Raw genomic sequence first — 27,547 nt, 5'->3', positions numbered from 1 at the left:
ACTTGAAACCTTCTGCTCTTCCCAGAGCGGCTCTATCCCCTGATGGAATATTGTACAATGCTCATACTTCTAGTCTCCCATTCATATGTAACCAGGGTGGACCCTGCTTAGCTAATGGGAGAAGTCATGCTTGCTACCACAAGACCAGCTCTCCACTCCCATCTGCAGGACACTGGGCGTGCAGAACACTGCCAAGTCCATGACTCTTGAGGAGCATCTCCAGCTTGAAAGACCAGCGCTCGTACTCAGGACCTTGAAACTTTTCAGTCATCTAGAATCCTTGTGCTGTCTTCATTTTCAAAGTTTTTACTTGGCTTTCTATTTAACTCTCTAGGCATTTCTCTTTTATTTACTAGCTTTGGACCCATAACCCTTTCTAGAGGAAGAATGGCAGTTCAGTCCCCAAATAGCAAAGCAAAACCAGTTTGGTGAGAAAGCAGCAAAGCAAGACATCTTGAGACAGTTCTTTCATATTGACTACAAAGATTTATATAAAGAAGAGGTTACAAACAAATGTCAAAAAGCCTGCAGCTTAATTTCAGCTGTGGTTCATATCTGAAGAGAGAGACTAAAACAAACAGCTATCTCTGGAGAGACAAAATGGAACCTAACACTGGAAGAACAAAGAGGGGAGGAGTTCAGCACTTTTATCCATGTCCCTAAACTACCACCTCCCAGTGGTCACTATGAGACCTTGCAGCTGAGAGCTGATGCTGCCAGTGCCCTAGCTACAACAAATACTAAACTAGAGTTCTGAAACTCAAAAATACTGTATTTACCTGAATCCAAGACTAGGTTTTTTCCAAATACTTTAAAGTTAGAAATCTGGGGGTCATCTTAAATTCAGAGTCCTTTTTTTTCTTTTTTAAGGGGCTCATAATAGATTCAGATACATCCTGTATTCAAGTAAATATGGTATGCAAACATGCACTCTATGAAAAATGAAATAAAGGAAGCTTTTAAGTGCCTTTTTCTAATATTTGGCAGGGAAATAGAAATCCATGCCATCTTTTTTTCTTGCCCCCAGTCTTTTCCAATAGCTGTCAATCTGCTTGGGTTCTTTTAACATTATTTTTTTCGCCCACAAAATTCCTATTAAGGTGGTTATCCCACTGAAAATAATAAAAGACATTTGAATGGGACTTCCGGGTTCTCATGGACTTGGTAGGGGCTTAGAAAGTTCCTTCGCCACTCCGCAGGCCCCGCCCCATTACCGGTCTCCATGGCACATTCCTCAGCCAATATTCTCGGAGGACAATTTCTGCTTTCTTTCATTGGTTTACGTCAATCGTGCGACTTGCGCCTGCGCCATTCGGCGCACTCGGCTCCGTGCCGCACAACTGTGCGCTCGTCTGCGCAGGCGCGTTGGGTTCACTCCCTTCTCTGTTCCCCCGCCTCTCCTCCTCCTCCTTTTTTTTTTTAACGGTAAACATCCTGCCGATTTTTGAACGGCTGGTTTGGGCGGCAGGAAGGGGAGAGGCCGCCATCTTGTTTGTTGGAGTGGCTCGGAGAGGGGGGCGGGGGGGAGACGGAGGGAAAGGGGCGCAGCGGCGGCCGCAACGCTCACCCCAGCCCCTGGAGCCCACTGGCCTCGGCGGCCGCGCAGCACCCGAGGTGAGGCCCGGAGCCGGGGAGGGCTGGGTGGCCCCCCGGGGAGCGCAGCGGGGCTGGAGGCCTAGGCCCGGGTGTGGGAGGCGAGGGAGAGCCCTGTCGGCGAGGGCATGGGGGGTGGCGGCGGCGGCGGCCCGGGCAGGCGGCTTCCGCCCTGGAGCCGAGCGGGAGGCCGGGCTCCTCGTTTGTGGCAGCCTTTGGGTGTGAATCGCCCCGGCACTGCTCACCGCAGCCAGCCGGGGACGCGACTCTGGCGAGGAGAGGGTGGCGTCCTCCGCCTTCTCCAGTCGCCCGCCTTCATCTCCTCCGACCCAGTTAACCCTCTTCCTCGGAGGCGGGCGGGCGGGCGGCCGCGGGGATGAGGGTGGCTGCAGGGAGGAAGGATGCCCTGCTTTCTCCCGAGAAATCGGCTCGGCCGTTTTCTGGTGGTCTTCAGGGTCCTTGCCCTCCCCTTGGAAAAGGCAAGCCAGAGGCACCTTTTGGTGCTTCTCTTTATGTTTAGCAGGGGGAGAGCAACTGGCCTTCTCCAGTCCGAGCACAGCGTCCCTCCAGTGGCACTTGCTGCTGGCGTGTCTGCCTTGTGTTTCTCTTTGAGATTGTGAGCCCTTTGGGGACGGCTCCATCTTGAGTTTTCCTATGTAAACGGCTTGGGAGCTCTCGTTGAAAAGCGGCACATAAATAGTTGTAGTAGTCATAGTAGAAAGGAGATACGGATCCAATGTGCACTACACTTATGTCTAGGAGTAGGGCGCCGTGGAGCTGTGTCCTTCCGAGGAGGCCGGCAGGATCGGGTGGCATGATATTGCAGGGTGGTGTTAGTGGGGCTTGCTTTTTAAAAAAGTTTTGCATTGCCCAACCCTTTCGCAAGACGTCACTTTATAGTAAAAAGATCTTATTAGTCATGTAGCGCACAAATGATTTGGTAAACGAGCTCTGCCAAGGAGAGCTCAAATCTTCTGCCAGGCCTTAGGAATTTGAAATATTGACGTCCGGATTGTGTCCTATGAAAATAATAGTCTGGACAGCTGAAGCTTCTGCCATTGGCTTCATGAAATGTTTGGTTGGTGTGGGAGAGGCTGGCATACAGACAAAGGCCAAGGGAAGATATTGTATACGGTATTTCCAAAAGATCCACAGGGGTGCATGAATTGTGCATTAGGTTGATATCAAGTCTGTTCACCTGTCAGATTTGGGATTTCAGGAGAACAGAGGGATTTTAGTGTATGGGTTTGCGGAAGAGTTAGTGTATGCCGTTGTCTTCTAGAGAAAAAAGGTGCTGGTAATGAAGACATTACAGATCACGAGAGAGAAGAGCAATTTTGGGTGTATTTTAGTCCAGACTTCTGCAGTGCCAGAATTGTAAACTTATCTCTGCCTCCCTGATGCTTGGCAAGTTTCTTACAAGATTGCAGTGGGCATTATGTTTCCCCCTCCCACTGCTGGAATGTTGTTCTCTTGTCATCTCCCCTTCTCAGATATGCAGATAGTAGCATATGGACAGCAACAAAATATGCCAGACGTGGCTTTAGACATTTTAAAGTTTCAGGTACTACAGTTGCAGAGTTATAGAACTGGAATATGTAAATTAATGGCTAGAAGCTAAATTTGAATGGAGCTGGCAATCACAGATTTTTTTTTCTTAAGCGGATCATCTGATTTCTTTCAGCCAGAACTAATGTACTCTTTATTTGAACTGATTGAAATAGAAGGGGAAATCTTGCTGTTATGCATTTACTTCAGCACTATTAAGTAAAAATCACAGGACTTAGAGAAACTTTTGTGTGTAATTTCACAAAACAACATAGAAATTGTCACAGTAGTAAGTGAAATTATAGAGCAAATTTTCTGGGAACAGCAGTACTTTGATCCCATTTAATGTATGTCAAATATTTGTATGACCTTGAAAAAGGAACATAGCTTTTTATCAAGAGTGATGGTACTTTGCCTTTTGTTGTTGTTGGATAATGTGTGTACATGAAGTACAAATTTTACACACTGCATTGTAATTGTGTTATAGAAAATGATGATTTGTCTTCCTGGTTCAATGTGGTATGCACATAGCACTTTTTGGCCTACATATTTTTCAATAGGGATGTTCACAATTTCCCCCCCAATTGGCTTTGTACCTGAATCAAATCACCCCCGACTTGTTTTGTGTCCAAATCTGTCCCCCCGAATCACCCCAGATTCAATTTGGATGTGATTTAATTCAGATCTATTTGGAACACTTATAAAGGCTCTAGGGGCACCAATTTTGGGTGGTGGGTAGGTCCCCATGGGTGCCACCAATCACCCAAATTTCAAGGCAGTGGGGCACTTGGTTGATTTTTAATGGGTTGTGGGGTTTAAAAAAAAGTTTTTACTGATTTGTATATTTGCACCATAGGAAATAATGGGGACAGGAAGTCGTCCTATCCTAACCCTAACATGGATCCCCAGCTTTAATTAAAAAAAAACCAAAACCCTAAGCTCTAGCCTTTGTAGAAGTGGAGTTATGGAGCAAAATGTGCAGTCACTATTTGCTTTAGTGTATAATAACATTTCTTCATAATGAATCCCTATGCGGGTTCATTGCACACTTTCATTTCTTCTGTTCATTTTGACTGTTGTAGGATGGTGCAGACTGTCAGCTGTCATGTGCCAACCATACACACACACACACACACACACACACACACACACACACACAAGGCAGTGGGGTACTCAGTTTATTTTTTTAGGAATATTGAAGTGTTTAGATTCTTTGGTGTCTAATAACTTCTCCTCATAATGAATCCCTATGAAGATTCATTATACGCCTTCATTTCTTCTGTTCATTTTAACTGTCATTGGACAGTGCCAACTTCCATTCTTCGTTGTCTTCATTGCACACCTTCATTTCTTCTGTTCATGTTGACCCCACTGCTTTGCGGGTGGGGGTGAGGAATTAGTGGCATACCATGTTCCAACTACTTCCCGTAAGCCACTGGGTACTTGGTTTATATTTTAGGAATTTTGAGGTGTTTAGAGTCTTTGGTGTGTAATGAATCCTCATAGGGATTCATTAAGAGGGAAGGTTATTAGACACCAAACAGTCTAAACACTTGAAAAAATTCCTAGAACATAAACTGAGTAGTACCCCACTGTCTCATGGATGGGAGGGGTGTGTGGTTGGCACATGACAGTTGATAGTTGGCACTGTTCAAAGACAGTAAAAGTCATTAGAAGAAATGAAGGTGTGTAATGAATCCTCATAGGGATTCATCATGAGGGAAAGTTATTATACACCAAAGAATCCAAACACTTGAAAAAATAGTGACCACACATGAGGTGTATTCTGCTTAGTATAGCTATATTAGCAAATGCCATTGATGACAATACTACTGAATTAATTGACTTTGTGAAATATGCATCTTTTTCTGGCTTGCAGTAAAGCACATAGTTTTTTAGTTGGTTTCTAAAATGTGTGTGAGGGGGACTTTGTTCATATACTGAAGCTGATAAATGGAATTCTTCTTCTGACTAGGTCAGAAAAGCAGTTCTGGCTTCAACTGGCTGTGGTTTTTTGTTTTGTTTTGTTGTTTTTTGTTTTTTGTTTTGTTGTTTTGTATTGGGTAGTGTCTTGCTTGATTTGTATTGCAATGCTGGATAGAGTAATGGAATAATCAAAGAAGCACAATTCAAATCTATGTTTTTTTCCATACACATAAGGGGTGTTTGCACACTTGATCTTTTACCTTAGTATCCTGAAGTGAGTTTACATGGCATGATCTTCATACATGAGGTGAATCCTATCTTCATACATGAGGTGAATCCAAATTTAGGCTGCTAGGTAGCTTATTGAAGTCCAGGAACCCCAGGGTAGTAGTGTTCTCTAAAGTGCTACCTGTTCCACGCGAAGGCCCAGCGAAACAGATGGAGCTGAGAGGTCTCAATACAGGGATTAGAGACGATGGTTCTGGGAGGAGGGGTTTAGATTTATTAGGCACTGGGATACATTTTGGGGGAAGCAATGCCTGTACAAAAGGGACAGGATCTGCTTGGACCAAGATGGAACCAGACTGCTGGCATTTAAAATTAAAAAGGTTGCAGAGCAGCTTTTAAAATGATGCCTGGGGGATTTCCAATGGGAACTGGGTGGTATCTGGTTCAGCAAGCAAAATCCCCCAAGATGCGAGGGTGCAAATGTTTCAGATAAACCAGATGGGGACAGAGTAGAACCAGGAGTAGAGGAGATAGAAACACGTGACCGCTGGCCAAAATTGCAGTAGGGCAGATAGCACACACCAATGCCAGGTAAAAGATTTGGCATTTATTTGTTTAAATACTAACACTAGAAGCCTCTGAGCCAAGGAGTGCTGGAGTGCTTGGTTGTAACTTGCTAATGAAAACATAGATATAGTGGGTGTAGTGGAAACCTGGTGGAATGGTGAGAACCAGTGGGACACCGTTATTCCTGAATATAAACTCTACAGAAAGGACAGGGAGGGGCAAATTGGAGGTAGAGTAGCACTGTATATTAAAGAAGAGATAGAATCCAACAAGCTAGAAAACCTAGGAGGACTGGAGTCCTCCAAAAAAAAATTATGTGTGACAATATGAAGACTGAGAGGAAATGTGTTACTAGGTACATGCTATCGCTATCCAGATCAAAACACTGAGAGTGGCCTGGAGTTGGAGAAGCAAATCTGAGAGACATCAAAGAGAAACAGGGCTATAATAATGGATGACTTCAATTACCTTCACGTAGACTGGGCAAATTCATGTGCTTCTATTGACAGTGAGGCCAAATGTCCGGACAAGCTAAATGACTGTGGCTTAGAAAAACAGGTTGCTTACCTGTAACAGATGATCCTTGAGTGATCCTGGGTATTCAAACCAGTGGGATATGTTCCTAGGCAGGAGCCCATTTGGGAAGATTCCAAAGCTTTGCAAAGATTTGTTCAGGAAGATTCCAAAACAGAAAAACCTCCCAAGGCATTCATACTGGTCAGTGGTCGGGAAGGAACTGAGGAGATTGGTGCTCCACCTGCCCTTCTGATGGACGCATACACGCCGTGGGCGGAGTTGAGAGCATCGCACTAAGCTTTGGAGTCTTCCTGAATGGTCTCTTGTGCAGGCACATATCCCAGTGGTGTGAATACACTGGGATCACATCAAGGATCAGTTGGTCTCAGAACCAACCAAAGAGAAGGCAAACCTGGACTTCATCCTGAGTGGTGCCCAGGACCTGGTGCAAGATGTAAGAGTTGTAGAACCATTGAGGAACAGTGACCACAGTATGATCCAATTCTGGTTATATGCAAATAGAACATTCCAGGAAAGTTTCTTGGAAGAAACATCTCAAAAATAAGGGGACTGGTAAAAAGGAAGCTGAAAGGGAAAGTTAGGAGCAGGTATGGCAAGCAGGATGACTGCCCCAGGCCCTGCTCTCTTAACCTCCATTAGAATTAACTGGAAGGGAGCTCCGCACTGGCTGATTTGGCCCACACCCTCCGAGGGCTCTCTAAAGACAGTCCTGGTCAGGAGGGTGAAATCACTCCAGAAAGCATGCAACTTGTTTTAAACCGCAATAACAGAAACTCAGTTGGAATGTATACCAAGAAGGAGGAAAAGTCCCACCAAGTTCAGGAGGACTCCAGCATGGCTAACAAGTCAGGGAAGCTATAAAAGGGAAGAAGACTTGCTTAAGAAAATTGAAAGTCCTTCCCAAATGAAGAGAACAGAAAGGTACATAAAGTCTGGCAAAAGAAATGTAAGAAGAAAATAAGGGGTTCAAAAAATAATGGAGGAGGATTTGCTAGAAGTGTCACGGAGTAAGAAAGACTTCTTGAATCTGTCAGAAGCAGAAAACCTGCAAGGGAGGTGGTTGGACTTTTAGAAGATGAGGGCATGAAAGGGATTAAGTAGGATGAGATTGCAGAGAAGCTGAAAGTTTAAATGTGTTTTCATGGTGGAAGATACCATATACCTGTTCCGGAATGGAGCTTCTCGGGCTTGGAGGCTGGAGAACTGGACCAACTTAAGATGATGAGAGAGGATGTTCTAAACTGTCTTGAACTAAAAATTAACAAGTCGCCAGGGCCAGATGGCATCCAACCAAGAGTTCTGAAGGAACTCAAATGTGAAATTGCTAATTTCCTTGCAAAAATATTTAACGTAGCCCTACAATCATACTCTGTACCAGAGAACTGGAAAGTAGCTAATGTAACACTGATTATCAAGAAGGGATTTGAGAAAATACCGGCCAGTTAGCTTAATAATGTTTGTGCCAGGTAAATTGATAGAAAGCATACTTAAGGACAAAAATAGTTAAACACAGAAGAACAGGCCTTGCTGAAGGAGAACCAGCATGGCTTCTGCAAGGGCAAATCTTGCCTCACTAACCTTTTGGACTTCTTTGAGAGTGTCAACAGACATAAAGGTGATCCGGTTGACCTAGTATATACTTTGACTTCCTCTGACTGAAATAAAGAGATTGATTGATTGATTGATTGACTTCCAAAAATCTTTTGACAAAGTTCCTCACCAAAGGCCCTTGAGTAAACTTAACAGTCATTGGATAAGGGGAGAGGTTCATGTGTGGATAGGTAAGGTTGAAGGACAGGAAACAGGGTAGGAATAAATGGACAGTTTTCACAATGAAGGTAGGCAGGAAGTGGGGTCCCCCAGGGATCTGTACTGGGACCAGTGCTCTTTAACTTGTTCATAAATGACCTAGAAGTTGGGATGACCAGCAAAGTGGCCAAATTTGCAGATGACACCATACTATTTAAGGGAGTGAAATCCAAAACTGATTGTGAGGAGCTCTAAAGAGATGTATGTTTAGGCGGGATATAAATTCAATAAATAAAAAAAAAGGATATCTCCAAACTGAGGGTGTGGGTGACAAAATGGCAAATGCAGTTCAATGTAAGCAAATGTAGAGTGATGCATTTGGGGCAACCCCCACCACCTCATATTTGTGTCTGAGCTGTCAGTGACTGACCAGGAAAAGAGATCATTGTGGACAACTCATTGAAAGTGTCGACTCTGTGTGCGGCAGCTGTGAAAAAGGCCAATTCCATGCTAGGGATCATTAAGAATGGGATTGAAAATAAAGCTGCTAATATTATAATGTCTTTATACAAATGTATGGTGTGGCCACATTTGGAGTACTGCATACAGTTCTGGTCACTTAAAGACATTGTAGAACTGGAAAAGGTGCAGAAGAGGGCAACCAAGATAATCAGGAGCCTGGGGCACCTTCCTCATGAGGCAAGGCTACAGCATCTGGGACTTTTTAGTTTCGTAATGAGGTGATTATGGGGAGACATGATAGAGGTGTAGAAAATTATACATGGAATACATAGAGTGGACAGGCATCTTTCTCCCTTGCTCACAACACTAGGACCAGTGGTCATCTCATGAAACTGAAGGCCAGGAAATTTAAGACCAACGAGCGGAAGTACTTTTTCACACAGTGCATAATTAATCTACGGAATTCTCTGCCACAAGATGTGGTGATGGCCACTAGCTTGGATGGCTTTGAAAGGGGCCTAGGCAAATTCACGGAGGGCAGATCTATCGATGGCTACTAGTCTGGTGGCTACAGGTCACGTCCAGCCTCAGAGGCAATATTCCTGTAAATACCAGTTGCAGGGAAGCAACAGCAAGAGACAGGGCATGTCCTTAACTCTTTCCTGTGGGCTTCCCAGAGGCATCTGGCGGTGGGCCACTGTGTGAAACGGGATGCTGGGCTAGATAGGCCTTGGGTTGTTCTTATGATTTGCTATATGAGGAAACAAGCTGTAGGAATGGCTGCTTCAGTCTGGTGTCTGACATTCCTGGGTTCATCAGTTCTCCAAACTCCCTGTTAAAGTACATAGTGAAAGGCTGTAAATTGAGTGTCACGCATGCAGCTTGTTTCCAGAGAACTCAAACTATTCTTTTGTTGGTTAAAAGAAAGCATTACTATAGCTTCTACAAAACAATGTGCAAGAATTATTTCTGTAGCCTTTTTATATAAAATTCACTTTTAACTCATTACAGGTTTGGGCATAGGCAGCTGGCACAATGTTCTACGCTCACTTTGTCCTGAGCAAGCGGGGGCCGCTAGCCAAAATCTGGCTGGCGGCCCATTGGGATAAGAAGCTAACCAAAGCACACGTGTTTGAATGCAACTTGGAAAGCAGTGTTGAGAGCATCATCTCGCCTAAGGTATCACCTCTCTATATTACCTTTGTATAAAGATAATGGGTTGAGTCCTGACTAGCTTTTGCATAAGTGGAAAGGTACTTCCACAGGAGTGGGATTTCCACCACTTGCCATAGCCCTATTTCAGGTTGTCCTCAGGTTTGGGGTTTTTTTTTTTTATGCAGAAGATGGGAAGGGACAAAAAAGCCCCAGTTCTTTTGTTTCAAGCTATTATGCTTCTGCATTGTTTTTGTAATATAAGGTACCTTGATGTAAAAGTGCATATACCATTAGTAGTTCAGTACAGTGGTCCCTCGACTTACGAACTACTCGACATAAGTATTTTTCGAGTTACAAACAGCAGTTTTAGATCCGGTTTTAGATGCGGTTTTTTCGACTTACAAATTTTTAGATGGGGTTTCCTCGACTTACGAATTTTACATGCGGTTTCCTTGACTTGCCTGCCTGTTTACTGCCTGTTTATTCTTGAAAAGAAATGTTCCTGTGCAGTTTGCAAGCCTTACTGGGGGTCTGGGTCTTTTTTCTAGGCTCCGGAACGCATTAATCCGTTCCCAATGCATTCCTATGGGAAACTGCTTTTCGACTTACGAACTTTTCGACTTACAAATGTGCATTCGGAACGGATTAATTTCGTAAGTAGAGGGACCACTGTACTACCAGTTTGAACTACCATCAGTAGTTCAAACATCAGATTACTTTTTTGGGTCGGAGTCCATCTAGTCCAGTGTTTTGTTTCCAACGGTAGCTGCCTGTCTAGTTGCTCACAAGCAGGGCATGAAGTGGACTTGCTCTGTTTGTCAACGTGTTTTGTTTTCAGAGGTATACTGGTCTTTCTCTCACTATAACAGGGCTGCACAGCTTCAGCCCTCTAGCTGTTGGACTACAGCACCCATCATTCCTAACTGTTGGCCACTATGGCTGGGGATTATGAGAGTTGTAGCCTGATAGCAGCTTTTGAAGTTATGCAGCCCTGATATAGAGACTTGTTAGCTATCATGGGTAGTAGCTACAGAGCTTTAATATAAAGAATTAAATGGCAAATCCTGTTTACAGGCAGACTGTTTTGTCGTACCTTTACATTTGTAACTCTGAATAGTAAACTCAATAATGCCTTTAACAAAGCGTCCCATTTGCAGTAACAGCCAGACAAAGTGTCATCATTTCACCATGTAAAGCGTAACCCTAGAAGAGTGGAAATTTGCTGTCTTATGTAATTATTCATTTCCTTTCAAAAAGTTCTAAACATAGTAACGATCATTATTGAAAATAAGTCCACAGAAATGTATTAGCCCACCTGTCCATGCATACCAGTATGTAGCCTGAGTGTATGTGTGTGGACGAGGAGAGTTCATTCTCCTTCAGTTCACCATAACTCCCCTTTCTACTTCAGTGAAAGCCATTGTTATTTGTCACAGGCAAGCTGTAATTTACAAACCTGTAATAATTTGTAAAGATAATTTAATACAAATTACCACTGTTAGATATATTTTTGTCAGCAATGGGATATCCCGGTTTTGGAGAAGACTGAAAGGATAGCTTTGCAAAGTGTATTTCATTCTGCTCATTCATATCTGACAGTATAAAACTCTTTCTAGTTTGTGTGCTCGAAGAGTCACCCTTCATTTTAAAGGCATTTTCTTAATCAGACATGGTTGGTTGATGTTACATATTACTTATAAACAAATTTTCAGGTCAAGATGGCTCTTCGAACTTCAGGACATCTTTTACTGGGAGTCGTTAGAATCTACCATAGAAAAGCAAAATACCTCCTCGCAGACTGTAATGAAGCATTCATTAAGATCAAGATGGCTTTCCGTCCAGGTACTTGCTGTGTATTTGCTTTTTGCGAAGTTATTACTATATACACACAGCCCATATTTTCCCCTCTGATGCTTCTCCCACTTCATATTGAGTGACATCTAGACTAGTGCCCCATCAACAGAAGTTCCTTAAGTGAATGGAAGGAGCGTCTGCTGATGGGAGGAACATTCCCCGAAAGATGTGAATGCTGCTTGGCATTGCTTAGTTGTGAGTAAGGCCTGTTCAATACAGGTAGGCATTTCTGAACAAATGTAATTATGTAATGTGGGGGGAATCTTGCGTGAGAGAGAACAGTCCTCCCAGTAGCATCCTAATGAACAAATGTTGTTCTTTAGCCAGAGCACCAATTGACTGGACACTGCAGTACTGAGGCAGTTGTGTTTATGTGCCCTCCTCATTGCAGTAAATAAAGTGAGCAGAGTTGAGTGTTACAGAAAAGAGTCTTAGGATGGAAGAACTTGATGGTGTAGCATAATAATTGAGAACATATATATTTGTTTTAAACTAGGTTCATGAATCTGATGGAATCAGTAATTAAATACAAAAATCCATGCCACAATAAATGTATCAGTCTTTAAGGGTTTTCCTGATTTTTAAAGGAATGTTTAAAATACTGTGTGTTTTGATATAACAGTTTGACCATCTCTCTTTCAGGTGTGGTTGACTTGCCTGAGGAAAATAGAGAAGCTGCCTACAATGCTATCACCTTACCTGAAGAATTCCATGACTTTGACCAGCCCTTGCCAGATTTAGAGTAAGCTTGTCTTAATTTTCTGCTAACACTATTACCCTTGAATTCATAATAGTAGATATTTACCTTTACCATCCTCCTCCACCCCTTGCAGCCAGATTGCTGCGTTGTGAATATCTCTGCTAAATGAGAGGTCCTTGCATGAATGGAAAGCTTTTAATTTTTTGCTTTAAACACTTGAATCCCATAAGACACACAGGCACCTCAGCACATTTGTTTGAGAATGACTGGTTATAATTGTCCGATTCTTAATTTGTTAACTATAATGCATGCACTTTGTTTGATTTTGAATTTCATCGGTGGATAGCTATCACTTCTAAATATGTGCTGTAGTGATGTGAGCTGTATAATACATAATTTATACCCTATTTTTATTTCAAAATATGTCATCCTTGCAGATTCTCACATCTCTTTCCTCAAGGACTCAGTATTGGTTTTAACTAAATGCTTCAGAACATTACCATGATTGCATCTGAAAATGTGTAGCTTTTTTCACTTCCTTTGCTCAGCAAGTTGTAAGCCTCTTAATAGCCGTTGGTTTAAAAGGTTGACTCTGTAACCAAGCATGACTATCTATTTACCTTTTGGAATAGCTTCTTATTGGTCTTTCTCAAATGTTACATGTGTTCTCTCAAAGTGATATCGATGTGGCTCAGCAATTCAGTTTGAACCAAAGCAGAGTGGAGGAAATCACAATGCGAGAAGAAGTGGGCAACATCAGTATTCTTCAGGATAATGACTTTGGTAAAACCTTAACTTGTTAACTAGTGTATTTGTAATGATTGCAGTGTACTAATATTAAAAACAAGGGCTGCTGAAATGCTTGTATGGTGTTGGAGATGATCATGTACTTTCGATAGATGTTCAGTGGGCACCAGGAGTCAAAATTGATGGCACACTTTACTTTACCTTTAAGTGGCATTGAGCTTTAGAGTTCTTTATGTATCATCATCATCAGTTTTATTACGGCCATTGGCCAGCAAAAATGGTAGTAACAAATATACACAATACGTCAATAAAGCAATGCTAAAACACAATATGACAGATTACAATCAATAATAATAAATTATTTAAAAACAACAATTATTTAAAAACAACAGACAGCTCTCGCAGTTAGGCACTTAATAGGGACCTCAACCTAATGGCAATATAGAAAAATTTAGCCACAACTGCTGTAGTCCCAGGGGAGTTCTTTATGTAAATATTTTGGGATATATTCTTACTGTTGGTGGAGTGTTTACGGAAGGACGCTTGCCCTTAAACTTACACAAAAGCTCCTTCCGTGAGCAGAAAGGGTCCTTGCTTAAGTTCAACAGTAGGACAGTCCTCCCCAAAATATTAGGATTCAACCCATTGATTAAAAACTTGGCATAGTTCTCTTTGAAGGTATGCAGTTGTAATATTTTAATTATACTATAATGTTTCTTGGAGAGTGAATTGGAAAAACCTGATATACAGGCTGCCAGTTTCTGTGCTAGCGATAAATTTTGTTCGAGGGCAACCCAGCATAAAGATGGGATAAATTCCAGGCCAGAGGTGTAACTGATCATGTGGGCCCCACAGAAAAGACAAAGCTTTGTGAGCCAAGCATGTATTACTTGGATCATTTGGGGCCAGATTGCACGAACAGCAGCCCATATGTGAAGAGGGTGGGGACACACTGAGAATGTACCTACCCTGACATCACTGAAGGACAGAGTTTTGGAGCATATATTTAGGGGCTATTTCATGGAACAGCCTGCACACATGATTGAAGGATGCCCAGACAGTGTGCCAGGATGTCTTTCATGAAGTCAGAGAAGGTTCGCAGTCGATGCATCCCTGCCCTTTTCGCATGTTTGGGTTGCTGTTCATGTGAACCAGCCCTTTAATAACCAGATTATACATAGTCTTAAAGTAACTGAGAAAAATTTCATAAATGTTCCTGTCATAATATTGAAGCTTTCTCCCATCAGCCAACTGCAGACTTCCAGTGTGAGAGGTGAAAAGTTCAGTACTGTAGCAGTAGAATTGTAAAACTAGAAATGCAGAATGCCACTTGTAATGGTAGGATGGGATTCTTGTATCATTGATTGTGTCATCCTTTGAAAGTTCTGTGCTTTGCATTTATGATGGTTAATCTTATAACAGGTGACTTTGGAATGGATGACCGTGAAATGATGAGAGAAGACAGTGCATTTCCAGATGACATGTTGGATAGCACTAGTGCTTCCAACCTTCTACTGGAGCCTGAGCAGAGCACCAGTCATCTTAATGAGAAATCCAATCACTTGGAATATGAAGATCAGTACAAAGATGACAACTTTGGAGAGGGAAACGATGGTGGAATCCTGGGTATGTCGGCAGTTCTTATTGTGTCTCCCCCCCCCCCCCCAACTTCTGGCACCGAACTAGACACAGATGTGGCTTTGACAAGCACACAGTATAGAAATCTTTAGCCTTCTAAAACTTCTTGGTGGTATTTTTTATTTGCACAACCACAGGAGAGTTAACTTGCATACTTGAAATATTAAGCTCCTGTGTATGCAATAGGACCTTCTCTGGTTTTGCAAATTCTGTTGTAGAAGGCTAGCTGACTGCTGAGTGGGGTTGTTGGATTCTTTGGCACCAGCAACCAACAAGAATGTGTTTTCTGGAGTGATGGGGTGTGATCAACATATCTCCTGATGTCCCCACTGATGTATATTTTCTTCACTGAAGTGCAAGGTTATGCTCCCCCCCCGCCCCCATATATACTAGCCATCTTCCCCAAGATGAAATTTTAAAAGAGATGGTTGTAGTGAATTTAGTGAGTTGTGTAGTGATCCTCTACCTTTCAGTCCTGAAGGGAGTGGATCCGTTTTATACATGGTCTCTGAATGGCGCTCTCCAGCCCATAGCTGAGATTCCATGGTGGATTCCACTATGCTATAGTTTTTCATCCTACTTGCAAAGCTGCCCTTAAATCACAGGCCATAGATGAGGATGTGTCTTAAAGTTGTGCTTTGAATCCTTAGAAACAATCTGAATGGCAAAAGCTGGTACACTTGTTGCTCACGACCAGCTTACACCCCACATAGTCATATGTAATTTGGAGTCAGTTGCGTTGTTTGCTTTGATATACTCCTGGTGCTCTGTGACAGCCAGTAGAATATCTGAGTTGCCAGCTGAGTGCTTTGAAGGAGATGCTGAGCTCCTGCCCAAAGAGTGACTTGCACCCGACATACCATCAGCTCCAGTCCTGGAATAGGGTTTTCCTGCTGTCTCCTTTTCACTGTAGCCCTGTGTCCTGAACAGCATATTCTGAGGATTGATGAATCCTTGGAAATGGTGTGGACTGCATATGGAGAGGTATAGAAATCATCGACCCTTCCCTTGTGTAAAAAGCAGCTTTCCCCACTTGCAGTAGGTTTCCTTTGGACTCAGTTTAATATTTTAAAACATGTTTGACATGGGTCTTCAATACTAGGGTCTGTTAAACTAAGTGTTGACTCTAGAAAACTTCGCCTGTTAATTTTTCACCATTCCTTAAGAATAATGTGACTCATGGGAACTTGAAAGAATATACTAGTATAAATATGTTGTAAATATCTTTATTTGATTTTATCCATTAATGAAGCTTTCCTCCCTAAAGACGTTGCAGCACTTCCCTGATGAATTTTGTTGCTGCTAACAATTATCTGTATTGATCACAAAATTGATACTTTTAGTAAGGTTGTTGACATGTGGATGTTTTAGCATGATGGAGCCTTTAGTCCTCGACCGCATACAGTTGCACAGATGACTTGCATAATGGTGTACATATTCTGAAATATGTGAATTGTTTAGTCTCATTGAACTATGGGTTGATGGTGCATGATTAAAAACATGACCACTGCTGTGCGCTTTTAATACTAAGGATCGTCTACATTTTGAAACTCTTAATTTTTTTTTTTAACATATTTCTATATTGCCCAAAACTTGCATCTCTGGGCAGCTTACAGTTAAAATCATTTAAACATTAAAAATGAAATCATTAACATTAAAACCATTTAAAACCAAACATTAAAAGTATTAAAACTATAAATCTAATAAAGTCTGGGTGAATAAATAAGTCTTCAGTGCCTTTTAAAAAGTTGCCAGAGATGGGGAGGCTCTTATTTAACAGGGAGCGATTTCAAAACCCAGGGGCAGCAATGGAAAAGGCCCATCCCCGAGTAGCCACCAGACAAGCTAGCGGCAACCACAGACGAACCTCTCTAGACAATCATAACAGGTGATGGGGCCACTGGTGAAGAAGGCGTTCTCTTAAATACCCAGGGCCTAAACTGTTTAAGGCTTTATAGGTAATAACCAGCACGTTGTATTTTGCCTGGAAACTTATTGGCAGCCAGTGTAGCTCTTTCAACATAGGAGTAATATGGTCTCCCCTAGATGACCCAGAGACCAATCTGGCTGCTGCATTCTGTACCAACTGCAGTTTCCGGACTGCATACAAAGGCAGACCCACATAGAGCGCATTGCAGTAATCCAGTCTGGAGGTTAGCAGAATATGTACCACCATTCTGAGGTTGTTCATCTCAAGAAATGCACGCAGCTGGTGTATCAGCCGAAGCTGCTAGAAAGCACTTCTGGCCACAGCTTCAGCCTCAGCCTGGGACACCAGGGAGAGACTTGGATCCAGAAGCACCCCTAGACTGCGAACCTGTTCCTTCCAGGGGTGTGTGACCTCATCCAGAACCGGCAGATCAAAACCATCTCTTGAGTTCCCACCCCACACAATAATTACCTCCGTCTTAACTGGATTCAGCCTCAGTTTGTTATCCCACTGCCAACCCATTACTGCCAGGAAGGCATTTAGCGAGGTTATGCCTTCTCCCAATGATGTTGATATGGAGAAATAGATTTGGGTGTCATCAGCATATTGATAATACCCTGCACCAAGTCTCCTGATGATCTCTCCCAGCAGTTTCATGTAGATGTTAAACAACATCGGAGACAATATGGAGTCCTGAGAGACACCATATGAAAGTTCAGATCTTGAAGAACAACAGTCTCCAGGAGACACCATCTGGAATCTGCCCGTTAGGTAGGAGTGGAACCACTTCAAAGTAGTGCCTCCTACTCCCAGTCCCCTCAGATGTTCCAGAGGATACTGTGGTCAATAGTATCAAAGGCCTCTGAGAGATCCAAAAGGACCAACAGAGCCGCACTTCCTCTGTCAATTCCCAATTGGACATCATCCATCAGGCTGACCAAGGCAGTCTCCACCCCATAGCCCGCCTGACAGCCAGTTTGAAATGGGTCTAGAGATACATGACATGTGTCCAACCCTAATTCTTTGAGTTGCCATTTCAGATGACAAACTTCTCAGCAACAATGAAGGAGGCATATTTGATGACCCGCCTGCTCTTTCAGAAGGAGGAGTAATGATGCCTGAACAACCTCCTCATGATGATCTGGATGATGATGATAATGTTTCAAGTGAGTATTCAGTCAAGCATTTGATTTTTAAACATTAAAATAGTCAAATTATGTTGCGGATGATATATTACATAACCATTCTCTTGAATTTGTCAAAATTTGGGCTATGATGGTTCTCTAAGAAACTTAATTTTTTAAATTATTTGATTCACAGTGGGTGGACCAGATAGCCCAGATTCAGTAGATCCAGTTGAACCATTGCCAACCATGACTGATCAGACAACACTGGTTCCAAATGAAGAAGAAGCTTTTGCTTTGGAGCCTATTGATATCACTGGTAAGTAAGCAATTCTAATGTAACTGTCATACATTATATAAATGTATTAAATAAATAAAAATACTATACTATACTAGTAAGGCCCTGATGTTACTGAAAGTGAAAACGATCAAGCATGTGGCAATATTGCAGACTTGTAGCATAATTCTAAAAATTAAGCTCTTCAGATCTTTGACTAGACAAATATTGTTAAGAACATAGGTCAGGATTCAGATTGTGAGTGATATTTCACTTGCACACCAAGACTTTGCTGTCCCCTCCTTTTCACTGCTGCTCCAAAGCCAGCCAAAAGGAAAAATTTGACAACTCCTCCCCCAAAAGCATGCCTGACTGCTTTCTGCTTGTTCACAAAACTCTTTGGATCTTGACCATTCTTATATATTATGTTTAAAGAGATAATGTAAATCTTAGTGATACACACTTAAATTACTTGGTGAAATTAATTGACCAAAACAATAATTGCATATTGAAATGATCCCCGACCTACCCTTCAAAATTACAAAGAAGTGGAAATGGGCTGTGAAGAACTCTCTCAGGGAGAGGGAGCCTGCACTAAATGATTAAATGTGTGGAAATTGGCAATAGTTAGTAGAGACTACTGACTGTAACAGGGATTTCCCAGATCTTGTTGACCACAACCCAGATAATCCCCAGCCAGAGGCCACTGCAGCTTGAGATGATAGGAGTTGTAGCCCACACCATCTGGGGATCCCTGTTACAGGGAATGCTGGTATAGACCTTGCTTTTTAGTTCTATGTGCTCTTTAAGATTGCCTTACACCAATCTAAAATTAACCCTTTGCCTATCCAGTAAATTTTCTAAGGTCAGGTTTGAGGGAAAATCCAGAAAGGCTGTCCCAAAGTTAGCTGATATATTTTGGATTCTACTCCTCACTGATTTCATGGATTTTACCCCACTGATTTTTTTTAATGGATTCTACCTCTCACTGCTGTCCCCCCACCCTCACAAAGTGCTGAGTCCCGACAGCAAGCACCTGTCAACTAAGCTTGGTAAAGAATGTCCTCTCTTATTTTCAGAGATCCTTGTTTGAAATTCTGCTGATAAAAAATTTGGTTAATCAGCCATTCATAGTAGTACAGGTTAGGTATCCTTTATCCAGACACCTGAAATCCGGAATGCTCCAAAATCTGGACACGGGGTGGGTGGGTGGGGCTTCAACTCCCTTTAAAAATGCGGTCAAGTCGCCTTACTCAGGGCCAGGGCCGTCCCGCCACCTCCTTCAGGGCTGGGCCAGGCCGCTGCCTCCCACCTCCTCTGCTTGCCTCCTCCACTTTAGCCTTCCACCACCTTGTTGGTGCCATTGTTTTTCGCCGCCCACCACTGCCGCCTCCTCGCCGCCGCCATTGTTTTCCTTTCCCTCCGCTGGAACTCTCGCGCACTCTTGCGAGAGTTCCACTGTGTACCCCGCCCCAAGGCCCTGCTGTGGCTATTGTTCTGGATTGTTTCCAGCTCAGCAGATGGAAGGGCAGAGGGAGAGAGGAGGAGAAGGAGGGAGACGGCAAGAAGGAGGTCTTTATTACGACGCTGCACAATGCCCAAGCCCTATCAATGGACGATTCCGAAATCCGGAAAAGTCCAAAATCTGGAACCTGTCCAGTCTGAAGCAGTTTGAATAAGCAATTCTCGGCCTGTATAGCCTTTACATCTTCATGGCACTTGTTTGTGCTGATAACTATAAAGAAAAATGTTTCAAATACCAGAGTTAAAACTGTTTTCCCCTGAGCAGCTCAACACTTAATCTGATTCTAAATGATGATTACCATTGTGTTCAGCGACTTTGTGTTAAAATTGTATTTCTTTCCTAAATAGTTAAGGAAACCAAGGCGAAGAGGAAGAGGAAGCTGATTGTGGACAGTGTGAAAGAACTGGACAGCAAAACGATCAGAGCCCAGCTAAGTGACTACTCTGATATTGTCACTACACTGGACTTGGCACCTCCCACAAAGAAGTTAATGATGTGGAAAGAGACTGGGGGTGTTGAAAAACTTTTCTCTCTACCTGCTCAGCCTCTGTGGAATAACAGACTGTTGAAGGTGAGCCATGCTTTGGGAGCTAGCAGATAACTTAAAATGAGTGTTATATGTCATAATTGCAAATGGCAAGTTTACTGAAGTTCAGTTCTGTAGCTTCTGTGAGTGTTACAGCCATTCCCGAAGGCTGTTACTTAACAGTGTACATAATCTGGTTTGCTTTGCTTCTAGCTCTTCACTCGCTGTCTTACACCTCTTGTACCAGAAGACCTTAGAAAGAGAAGGAAAGGAGGAGAAGCTGATAACCTGGATGAATTTCTTAAAGATTTCGAGAATCCAGAAGCACCCAGGGAGGAACCACAGCAGCGCAATGTTATTGGTTCGTTTTCTTTAACGACATTTTCTACCTGTAGAAACACTTTCATATGGCTTATTGCCCAAATCTTTGTGTCTTTTGGGCTTACTGCCCAAATCTTTGCGTCTTTTGGGTGGGGTGCATCCAAGTGGTGAAAAAGCATGTGTTTAATAGTTGTGTCTTTACTCCACATGGGGTAGAGGTGAACTGCAAAATGACTAAACTCTTGTCTTATAAAAATATAGAAAAGGATGTGGAGTTATATGCTTTTGAGTATATAATTCACTTATCAGTATTTTTGTGAAATAGATGAACCCATCTTGGAAGAGCCAAGTCGCCTTCAGGAAACCATGATGGAAGGCAGCAGGACCAACCTGGATGAATCCGTCATGCCACCGCCTCCACCTCAGACAGGTGTAAAGCGAAAGGCCTCACAAGTGGAACCAGAGCCTGTGCTTCCTGTGAGTGGAAGAAATGTGCTCCTCTGCATGCCTCAAACAGTGCATGGATTCTATTGTGAGGAGAGTGCTCTCTGTTAATGTTTGGGTTGTGATGGGGCGAGGAGGAAGGTGGCCTCTAACAAAGCCCCAGATCTTTGGGGCTTTTTAGATTAAAATTGGCACTCTAAAGGAAATGTGTAGATTCAAGATTGGGCATTCAGGATAGCCATTAAGGCAGTTTTATATTTGGCACAAAGAATAGTGCCTTTTGGTGCATGCATAAATAATCCAAATATTAGACAATCCATTTGTAAGTGTAGTATGGTTTCTTTGGCTGTAAGTGAAAGGAAAAGGTGACAGTGAGGAAAGATTAGTGACAGTAGGTTTAAGTACCCACTTTTTCCTGCATGATGGGAGGAGAGCTGGACTTGTGGTAGCAATTATAAATTGTCCCCCTTGCTAAGCAGGGTATCACCCTGGTTTGCATTTGAATGGAAGACTACACATGTGAGCACTGTAAGATATTCCCCTTAGGGGATGGGGCCACTTTGGGAATAGCAGAAGGTTCCAAGTTCCCTCCCTGGCATCTCCAAGATAGGGCTGAGAGAGACTCCTGCTTGCAACCTTGGATAAGCCGCTTCCAGTCTGGGTTGACAATACTGAGCTAGATGGGCCAATGATCTGACTTGGTAGAAGGCAGCTTCCTGGGTTCCTACATATTTATCTTACAGTAAAGTCATGATTGGCTGCTCTGTTGGCTTGCTAGTGTGTGGTGTCATGCCAGACAGTTGAGGTATTCGGCAGTAGGCATTGTCGTGAAACGCTGGGCCTAACCAGAGGTTTTAAATTAAGGTGTCCTTGGCTCTAGTGTCTTTCTCACTACTTGCCCAGTTCTCATGGTTAAGAATCTGAATGCCTCTGTCCTCAGGCTCAACCATTGCAGCAAATAGAAATGCCACCAGTGGAATTGCCTCCAGAAGAGCCTCAGAATATCTGCCAGCTAATTCCAGAGCTGGAGCTGTTGCCTGAAAAGGAGAATGAAAAAGAAAAGAAGGATGAAGAGGAGGAGGAAGAGGTAGGTGCTGAGCTATTCCAATGTTGGTACAACACAGGAGGATCTGTTGGGAAACTCCTCAAGTTGTGTTTGCTCCGTTAACAAAGTGGACTCTGGAAAATGGAAAATTTTACATATGGTTGCTGCAAAAACTGTTTATTAACTTTGGTATTTCCATTGTAGTACTAAGCATACAGAAAGATCTTACACAGCTTCTTAACTTGGATTTTTTGTCACACACACACACACACACACACACACACACACACACACACACACACCGTCCCTTACTGCTTCTGCAGATAAATAAGCTTGTACTTCTTGTTTTGTGGAATGTACCAGCTGATCATTCTCAGTGGGGGTTGAGCATGTTGTAACCTAATGCTGCTGCTTTTAGTTCAGATAATGAAAATTGAAGTATAAATCCCATATCAGCCATTATTTTTGCTGGAGGGTCAGGGCCCTAGAACCTTCCCTTGTTCTTGGGTAGGTTTTCCCCCCTCCTTTGCATCCATCATACTGTTTTCAGACAGTGTGGAGGAGAGAGAGGAGACCTCTCGTACCTCTTGGTCTGCGGTTGTTGGACCATATTTGACTAGGCAGCTCTCAATTTCCAATCACTAAAATCTTGAACAAGAATGAAGCTATTCATTTGTCTTGTAGAAACAAGACTTATCAACAGCTACTAGTCGGAGGGTTGTGGGCCACCTCAAAGGCTAGATGCCTCTGAGTACCAGTTGCAGGGGAGTAACAGCAGGAGAGAGGGCATGCCCTTAACTCCTGCCTGTGGCTTCCAGCGGCATCTGGTGGGCCACTGTGTGAAACATGACGCTGGACTAGATGGGCCTGATCCAGCAGGGCTATTCTTGTGTTCAACACTTTTGAGCAAAATAACTTAAGAATTCCTTTAGAACACTTGAAATGCACATTAAGAGAATTACTTCACCTCCTTATTGGCTAAAATAAAGGAAACCGACTCTTAGGAAACCATACCATACCAAGATTACATGTTGGAATTTGGAATAATTATTTTTTTAATATCAATGCAAGATGCGCATCAAACAAACCAATTTATCATTGGCACAGAGCACTTGTACTCTTCGTGGTCTTCAGAGTTTTTGTTGGTCGTTTCCTCAGTAATGAAATGGTATGGTTTTGATCTGCAATGATGATCTGGAGATGTCAAGATTTTTCTTGTTTTGCATTTGCAGGGTGTGTTTTGACTAGGCACAAAAACATCAGAAAATCCCAACTGAACCAGTGGTACTTATGTCCTAGAAAAATTAGTCATGACTAAGTACCAATGACATCAATAAGACAAGTTATTCATGACTAGTTTAAATTCCATTAATTTCAATAGGACTTGAGAATCCTAACTTTCTTTGGATAGAATACAAGGTGGTGGTAGAAATAGTTGAACTCTTTCTGTAGAACATGGAAGCCCTAAATAGTTATCTTGGCTAATAGCAGTTGATACATCCATTGAAGATGGGATCTTAGCTCAGTGGTAAAGCCTCTGCTTAAGGCAGAACATCACAGGTTAAATTCCTGGCATTTCCAGATAGGCCTAAGGAAAAACTCCTGTCTGAAATCTTGGCTGCCAGTCAGAGAAGACAATACTGAGCTAAATGGACCAATAGTCTGACTCATAAAGCAGCTTCCTATGTACCTATGAATCTCTTATCAATTTCTGTAGTCCCCATGTAAAGCCATTTAATCCAGCAGCCATTGTAAACACCTTGTGCTGAATTCCATCAGTTATGCATTTTACTTCTGTTTGTTTTGAACTGACTATCATTCAGTTTCATTGAGTCAAGTGTCCCCAGATTTTGTGTTTAGGATTATTTGCATGGCTTTCTTCTAATGTTTTTTCTCTTTTGTCCTGAGTGTGATACTCTAGTCAGTCTGGCTTTCCTGCTATTCTTTTTTTACTAGCAGAGGAGAATCATGTACAGTAATTGCTTTATCTGAACTGAATCTGAAATTTTGATTCCAGGAAGAAGATGGTACGGGAGGCGACCAAGATCAAGAGGAAAGACGGTGGAACAAGAGAACTCAACAGATGCTTCATGGTCTTCAGGTATAAAATGTTTTTCTTTCTGGTAGTAGTGTGTGAAAAGTGTATTTAAATGTGATTCATCTGTTGGCATTATATACCTCACTGGCTTTTTAGGACTTTTTGAGTGAAACATAAAAACTTGGTTCTCTCTAAACTGACAACAAAAATGCAATATATGGTACAACAGTTTAACAGGTGAAGATATTTGCTAACAGACTCAGCATCTGCAAGTCCTCTAGCATCTTGGTTAGGAATTCCTAAACACCCAGCAGTGCATTCTGTCTCTTTTGACTCAAGATGGTAGTGCCCTGATCTGAAACTCTGAAAGGCTCCCATGTAAGCAGGGACATTCCTCTTCTGCTCCACATAAATAGTAATGCCTCTGAATACATCAGACATTGCATCAGATCTACTTTTTTGAGGCTCAGTTGTACATATTTATTTATTTATTACTACTATGCTTTTCAACAAAATTCTCAAAGCAGCATACATAGAATAATAATCATGAGATGGTTCCCTGTCGCTCAAGGGCTCAGTCTAAAAGGAAACACAAGGTAGACATCAGCAGCACCCTGGAGAGATGCTATGCTGAGGTTGAATTGGGCCAATTGCTCTCCTCCTCCTTAATATATATTCAAGAAGGGAGTATACTTGCTACAAAGTTGCTTATATTTGTTATTTGGTCAACTTTTGACTTCCGTACTAATCAGTGCTCACTGTCAGGCTTGCCCCAATTCTAGGGATGATCTGAAGTGCTCAGAAGCCCAGCATGACTGCAGGCTTAAGCCCTTGCCCTCCTCCCCAGGAACAGGCTACAAGAGGCGGGGGCTTGTCCACGTCACACTGAGCTTCTGAAGCTCTTAGAAAGTAATAAGATACCTCTCTGCTTTCCTAAACTTTTGTGAGGCTCAATAAGAGGTTGAGGTGGGCCACTACCTTTCTCCAGGCTTCAAAGAAGCGTGAGATTTCTTTCTAGAACAGTTCTAAAAAGTATTTTTGCATGGGTGGGCTAGTAACCTCATCTTACTCCTAGCACTAGTTATGTTCTGTATAAGCTCTGAAGTGACGGTTGCTAACCAGTTCTGTTGTGTTTTCAGAGAGCTCTTGCCAAGACTGGAGCAGAATCCATCAGTTTGCTTGAGCTGTGCAGGAATACAAACCGCAAACAAGCAGCAGCAAAATTCTACAGCTTCTTGGTACTGAAAAAGCAGCAAGCTATAGAGCTGACGCAGGAAGAACCATACAGTGACATCATTGCGACTCCTGGTCCCAGATTCCATATTATTTGAATGCTTGGCTTACCTGTATAGTTAGCTTCATTAATGCTTACACATTGTCCCATGTGTAGGACCACAAAAGAAGAAGTCTAGATTTCATTGTCTGTACAGTTGTTGGCTTTTGTGCTTTTGGGTTTTTCTATTACATTTTACCACTTTTTTGTTTCTAGTACCGCTTCTGCACTGGGTGACTTAAGCTCCAGTTGCAGAGAAAGTGACTCAAGGACCTTTTTTATAAAGAGTGTTTTAAAACAAACAATTCACAAAGATGTGTGCAATATTGGTGCATGTAACTATGACTAAAATTGTTTTACAATTATCTGCTTAGTAAATTAGAATGCTATTTTTAATCAACTCCAGGAGACCCCAGAAGGTCAATCTCATTAACATCTTTGCCAAATGTGCCCAAAATGTGCTCTTGCTTCCTCACAGTAGTGAATTCTTTCTTCCCCAAACTACTGTCAGTGTTTTAGCATCTTTCTGCTTCTGATGGTGCCCTTGGAGCTGCCAGCTTGAATGTTAGTGCCTGGCAGTAGTTGACTTTGCTGTGCCATGGTATCTCCAGAAGAAGGTTCAAGCAGCTCATGGGACTAAACCTAAATCAGTGTCCATGGAAATAATAGTTTTACCAAAACCTATGTCAGTGCAAAAGATGGAACACTTCTTGGGTATGTAATAGCCATTTTCAATGTGATCCACTTGTCAACAGCTATAGTTGCGAGGATGAGATTGTTCTTAGACAGCTAACTAGAGCTAAGCTTGTTGAATCCGTCTTGAGCATTTTCGTTTCTTTAGAGCTTTGAAGAAATACCGCACTTCTAGAACAGATTGCATACTTCTAGAACAGTAGATGGCAAACAACTTGATTTAAGTAATCTGGTAGCTAGAAGGGTCTCGGGGTTTGTGCAAATTAATTTGTACAAATTTAACATAGGATACCATGGGCCAGCAAGCTCCAGGGTAAATTTTAGAGACAGGTAAACTTTTATCAAGCATAATTTTGTGCAAGTATTGAAATTGAAATGTTGACATTTATTTTCCAATAATGCACACTCCTGGAACATTGAATAGCTCTGCAAATGACCCAAGTTGGTTTCCCTTTTTTAAAAAAAGGTGTTACACTTAAGACCAGTTTATACCAGAAATCATGTGACGACTATAATGATGATGATGGTTATGCCAACTTACTTTAGGGCAAAATTACTCACTAAAGGTTTCGTTTTAAATGTTGGCACTTTTGTGAAATGATTCTCTTCTGGGACTGAGATTTCATTGTATACCCAAGTGTAAAATTATGTGAATGTTTTTAAATTTGCAACATGTTTTAATAATCCTTGAGAAAGTTAATTGTATAAAATAGTTACTGCAGCTTTATTTTTGACATGATGTGCCTGTACAACCATGATTTCCCCCCCTTTGTACAAAGAGACATTGTAGATAATCTGAATGTTTAATTATAGAGAAGGTCATTAGTTTCTTGTTAAAGTTTGTTAGTCTGGTTTTTGTTGCTTTTCAAGGTTAATATTCTTGAAAATAGTTGCTGTTATGTATAACTTTTCTAATAAAAGTTGTTATAAGCTATTGCATACTGATGCTATTATTTGTATGGGCTTTGTCAGAAGTGTGTGTTCATTAAGCAAAGCAAATAAATGTAAGGATTTATACCTCATCTTTCTATCTCAGTGGTCCCAAAGGCAGTTTATAATAAAACACAATGATGCCTCTTCAACTCTGTTCCTGCCACTGCTGTCCATGGTGGGGTAGGTCATGTGACAATTGTCTTCCCAATAGAAGAAAACCTAGTTTTCATACTTTGAGTCACAATTGTATCAAAGTTGTGATTGGTGTCTACTAGGGATGTGCACAAATCAATTTTTTCGATTCAATTTGTGCCCGAATCGAATCGCCCCTGATTTGTTTTGTGTCCAAATCTTTCCCCCCAAAATCACCCCAGATTCCATTTGGATCCGGATCGATTTGGACCACTTATATAGGTTCCAGGGGCACCAAACTTGGGTTGTGGGTAGATCCCTATGGAAGCCACCAAATTGCAAAGCAGTGAGGCACTAGGTTGATTTTTAAACACATACCCCCACTGATTTTGTAAATTTCTGCCATAGGAAATAATGGGGATTTGAAGTTGCCCTATCCTAACTCTAACATGGTTCCCCAGCTTTCTTTTTTTATTTAAGCTAAGCTCTAGCCCTTGTAGAGGTGGAATTATGGAGCAAAATTGTGTGGTCACTATTTTTCAAGTGTTTGGATTCTTTGGTGTATAATAACTTTTCCCCATA

General features: G+C 42.1%; 1 protein-coding gene across 2 annotated transcripts in view; it reads left to right on the top strand.

Annotated features, from left to right (window-relative positions):
- Window positions 1–26,834, top strand: part of RAD21 (RAD21 cohesin complex component) — a 36,695-nt gene extending 9,861 nt beyond the window's left edge. Inside the window, exons 1-14 of one of the 2 annotated variants that reach the window (XM_053246848.1) lie at window positions 1,369–1,614; window positions 9,622–9,789; window positions 11,478–11,607; window positions 12,262–12,361; window positions 12,996–13,102; window positions 14,489–14,692; window positions 17,675–17,800; window positions 17,955–18,077; window positions 19,908–20,131; window positions 20,300–20,447; window positions 20,733–20,884; window positions 21,792–21,938; window positions 23,914–23,997; window positions 25,074–26,834. In XM_053246848.1, the coding sequence (XP_053102823.1) occupies window positions 9,646–9,789; window positions 11,478–11,607; window positions 12,262–12,361; window positions 12,996–13,102; window positions 14,489–14,692; window positions 17,675–17,800; window positions 17,955–18,077; window positions 19,908–20,131; window positions 20,300–20,447; window positions 20,733–20,884; window positions 21,792–21,938; window positions 23,914–23,997; window positions 25,074–25,265 (1,881 nt within the window). In that variant the 5' untranslated portion in view covers window positions 1,369–1,614; window positions 9,622–9,645 and the 3' untranslated portion in view covers window positions 25,266–26,834. Of the gene's footprint in view, window positions 1–1,368; window positions 1,615–9,621; window positions 9,790–11,477; window positions 11,608–12,261; window positions 12,362–12,995; window positions 13,103–14,488; window positions 14,693–17,674; window positions 17,801–17,954; window positions 18,078–19,907; window positions 20,132–20,299; window positions 20,448–20,732; window positions 20,885–21,791; window positions 21,939–23,913; window positions 23,998–25,073 lie in introns of those variants that run through there. The other variant, XM_053246849.1, reaches the window with a different exon arrangement.
- Window positions 26,835–27,547: the final 713 nt, after the last annotated feature.

This window comes from Hemicordylus capensis, chromosome 4, assembly GCF_027244095.1.
Source record: "Hemicordylus capensis ecotype Gifberg chromosome 4, rHemCap1.1.pri, whole genome shotgun sequence".
Taxonomy (NCBI): domain Eukaryota; kingdom Metazoa; phylum Chordata; class Lepidosauria; order Squamata; family Cordylidae; genus Hemicordylus; species Hemicordylus capensis.
The sequence above is the reverse complement of the archived record's forward strand: the minus strand, read 5'-3'. Positions and strand labels throughout refer to the sequence as shown.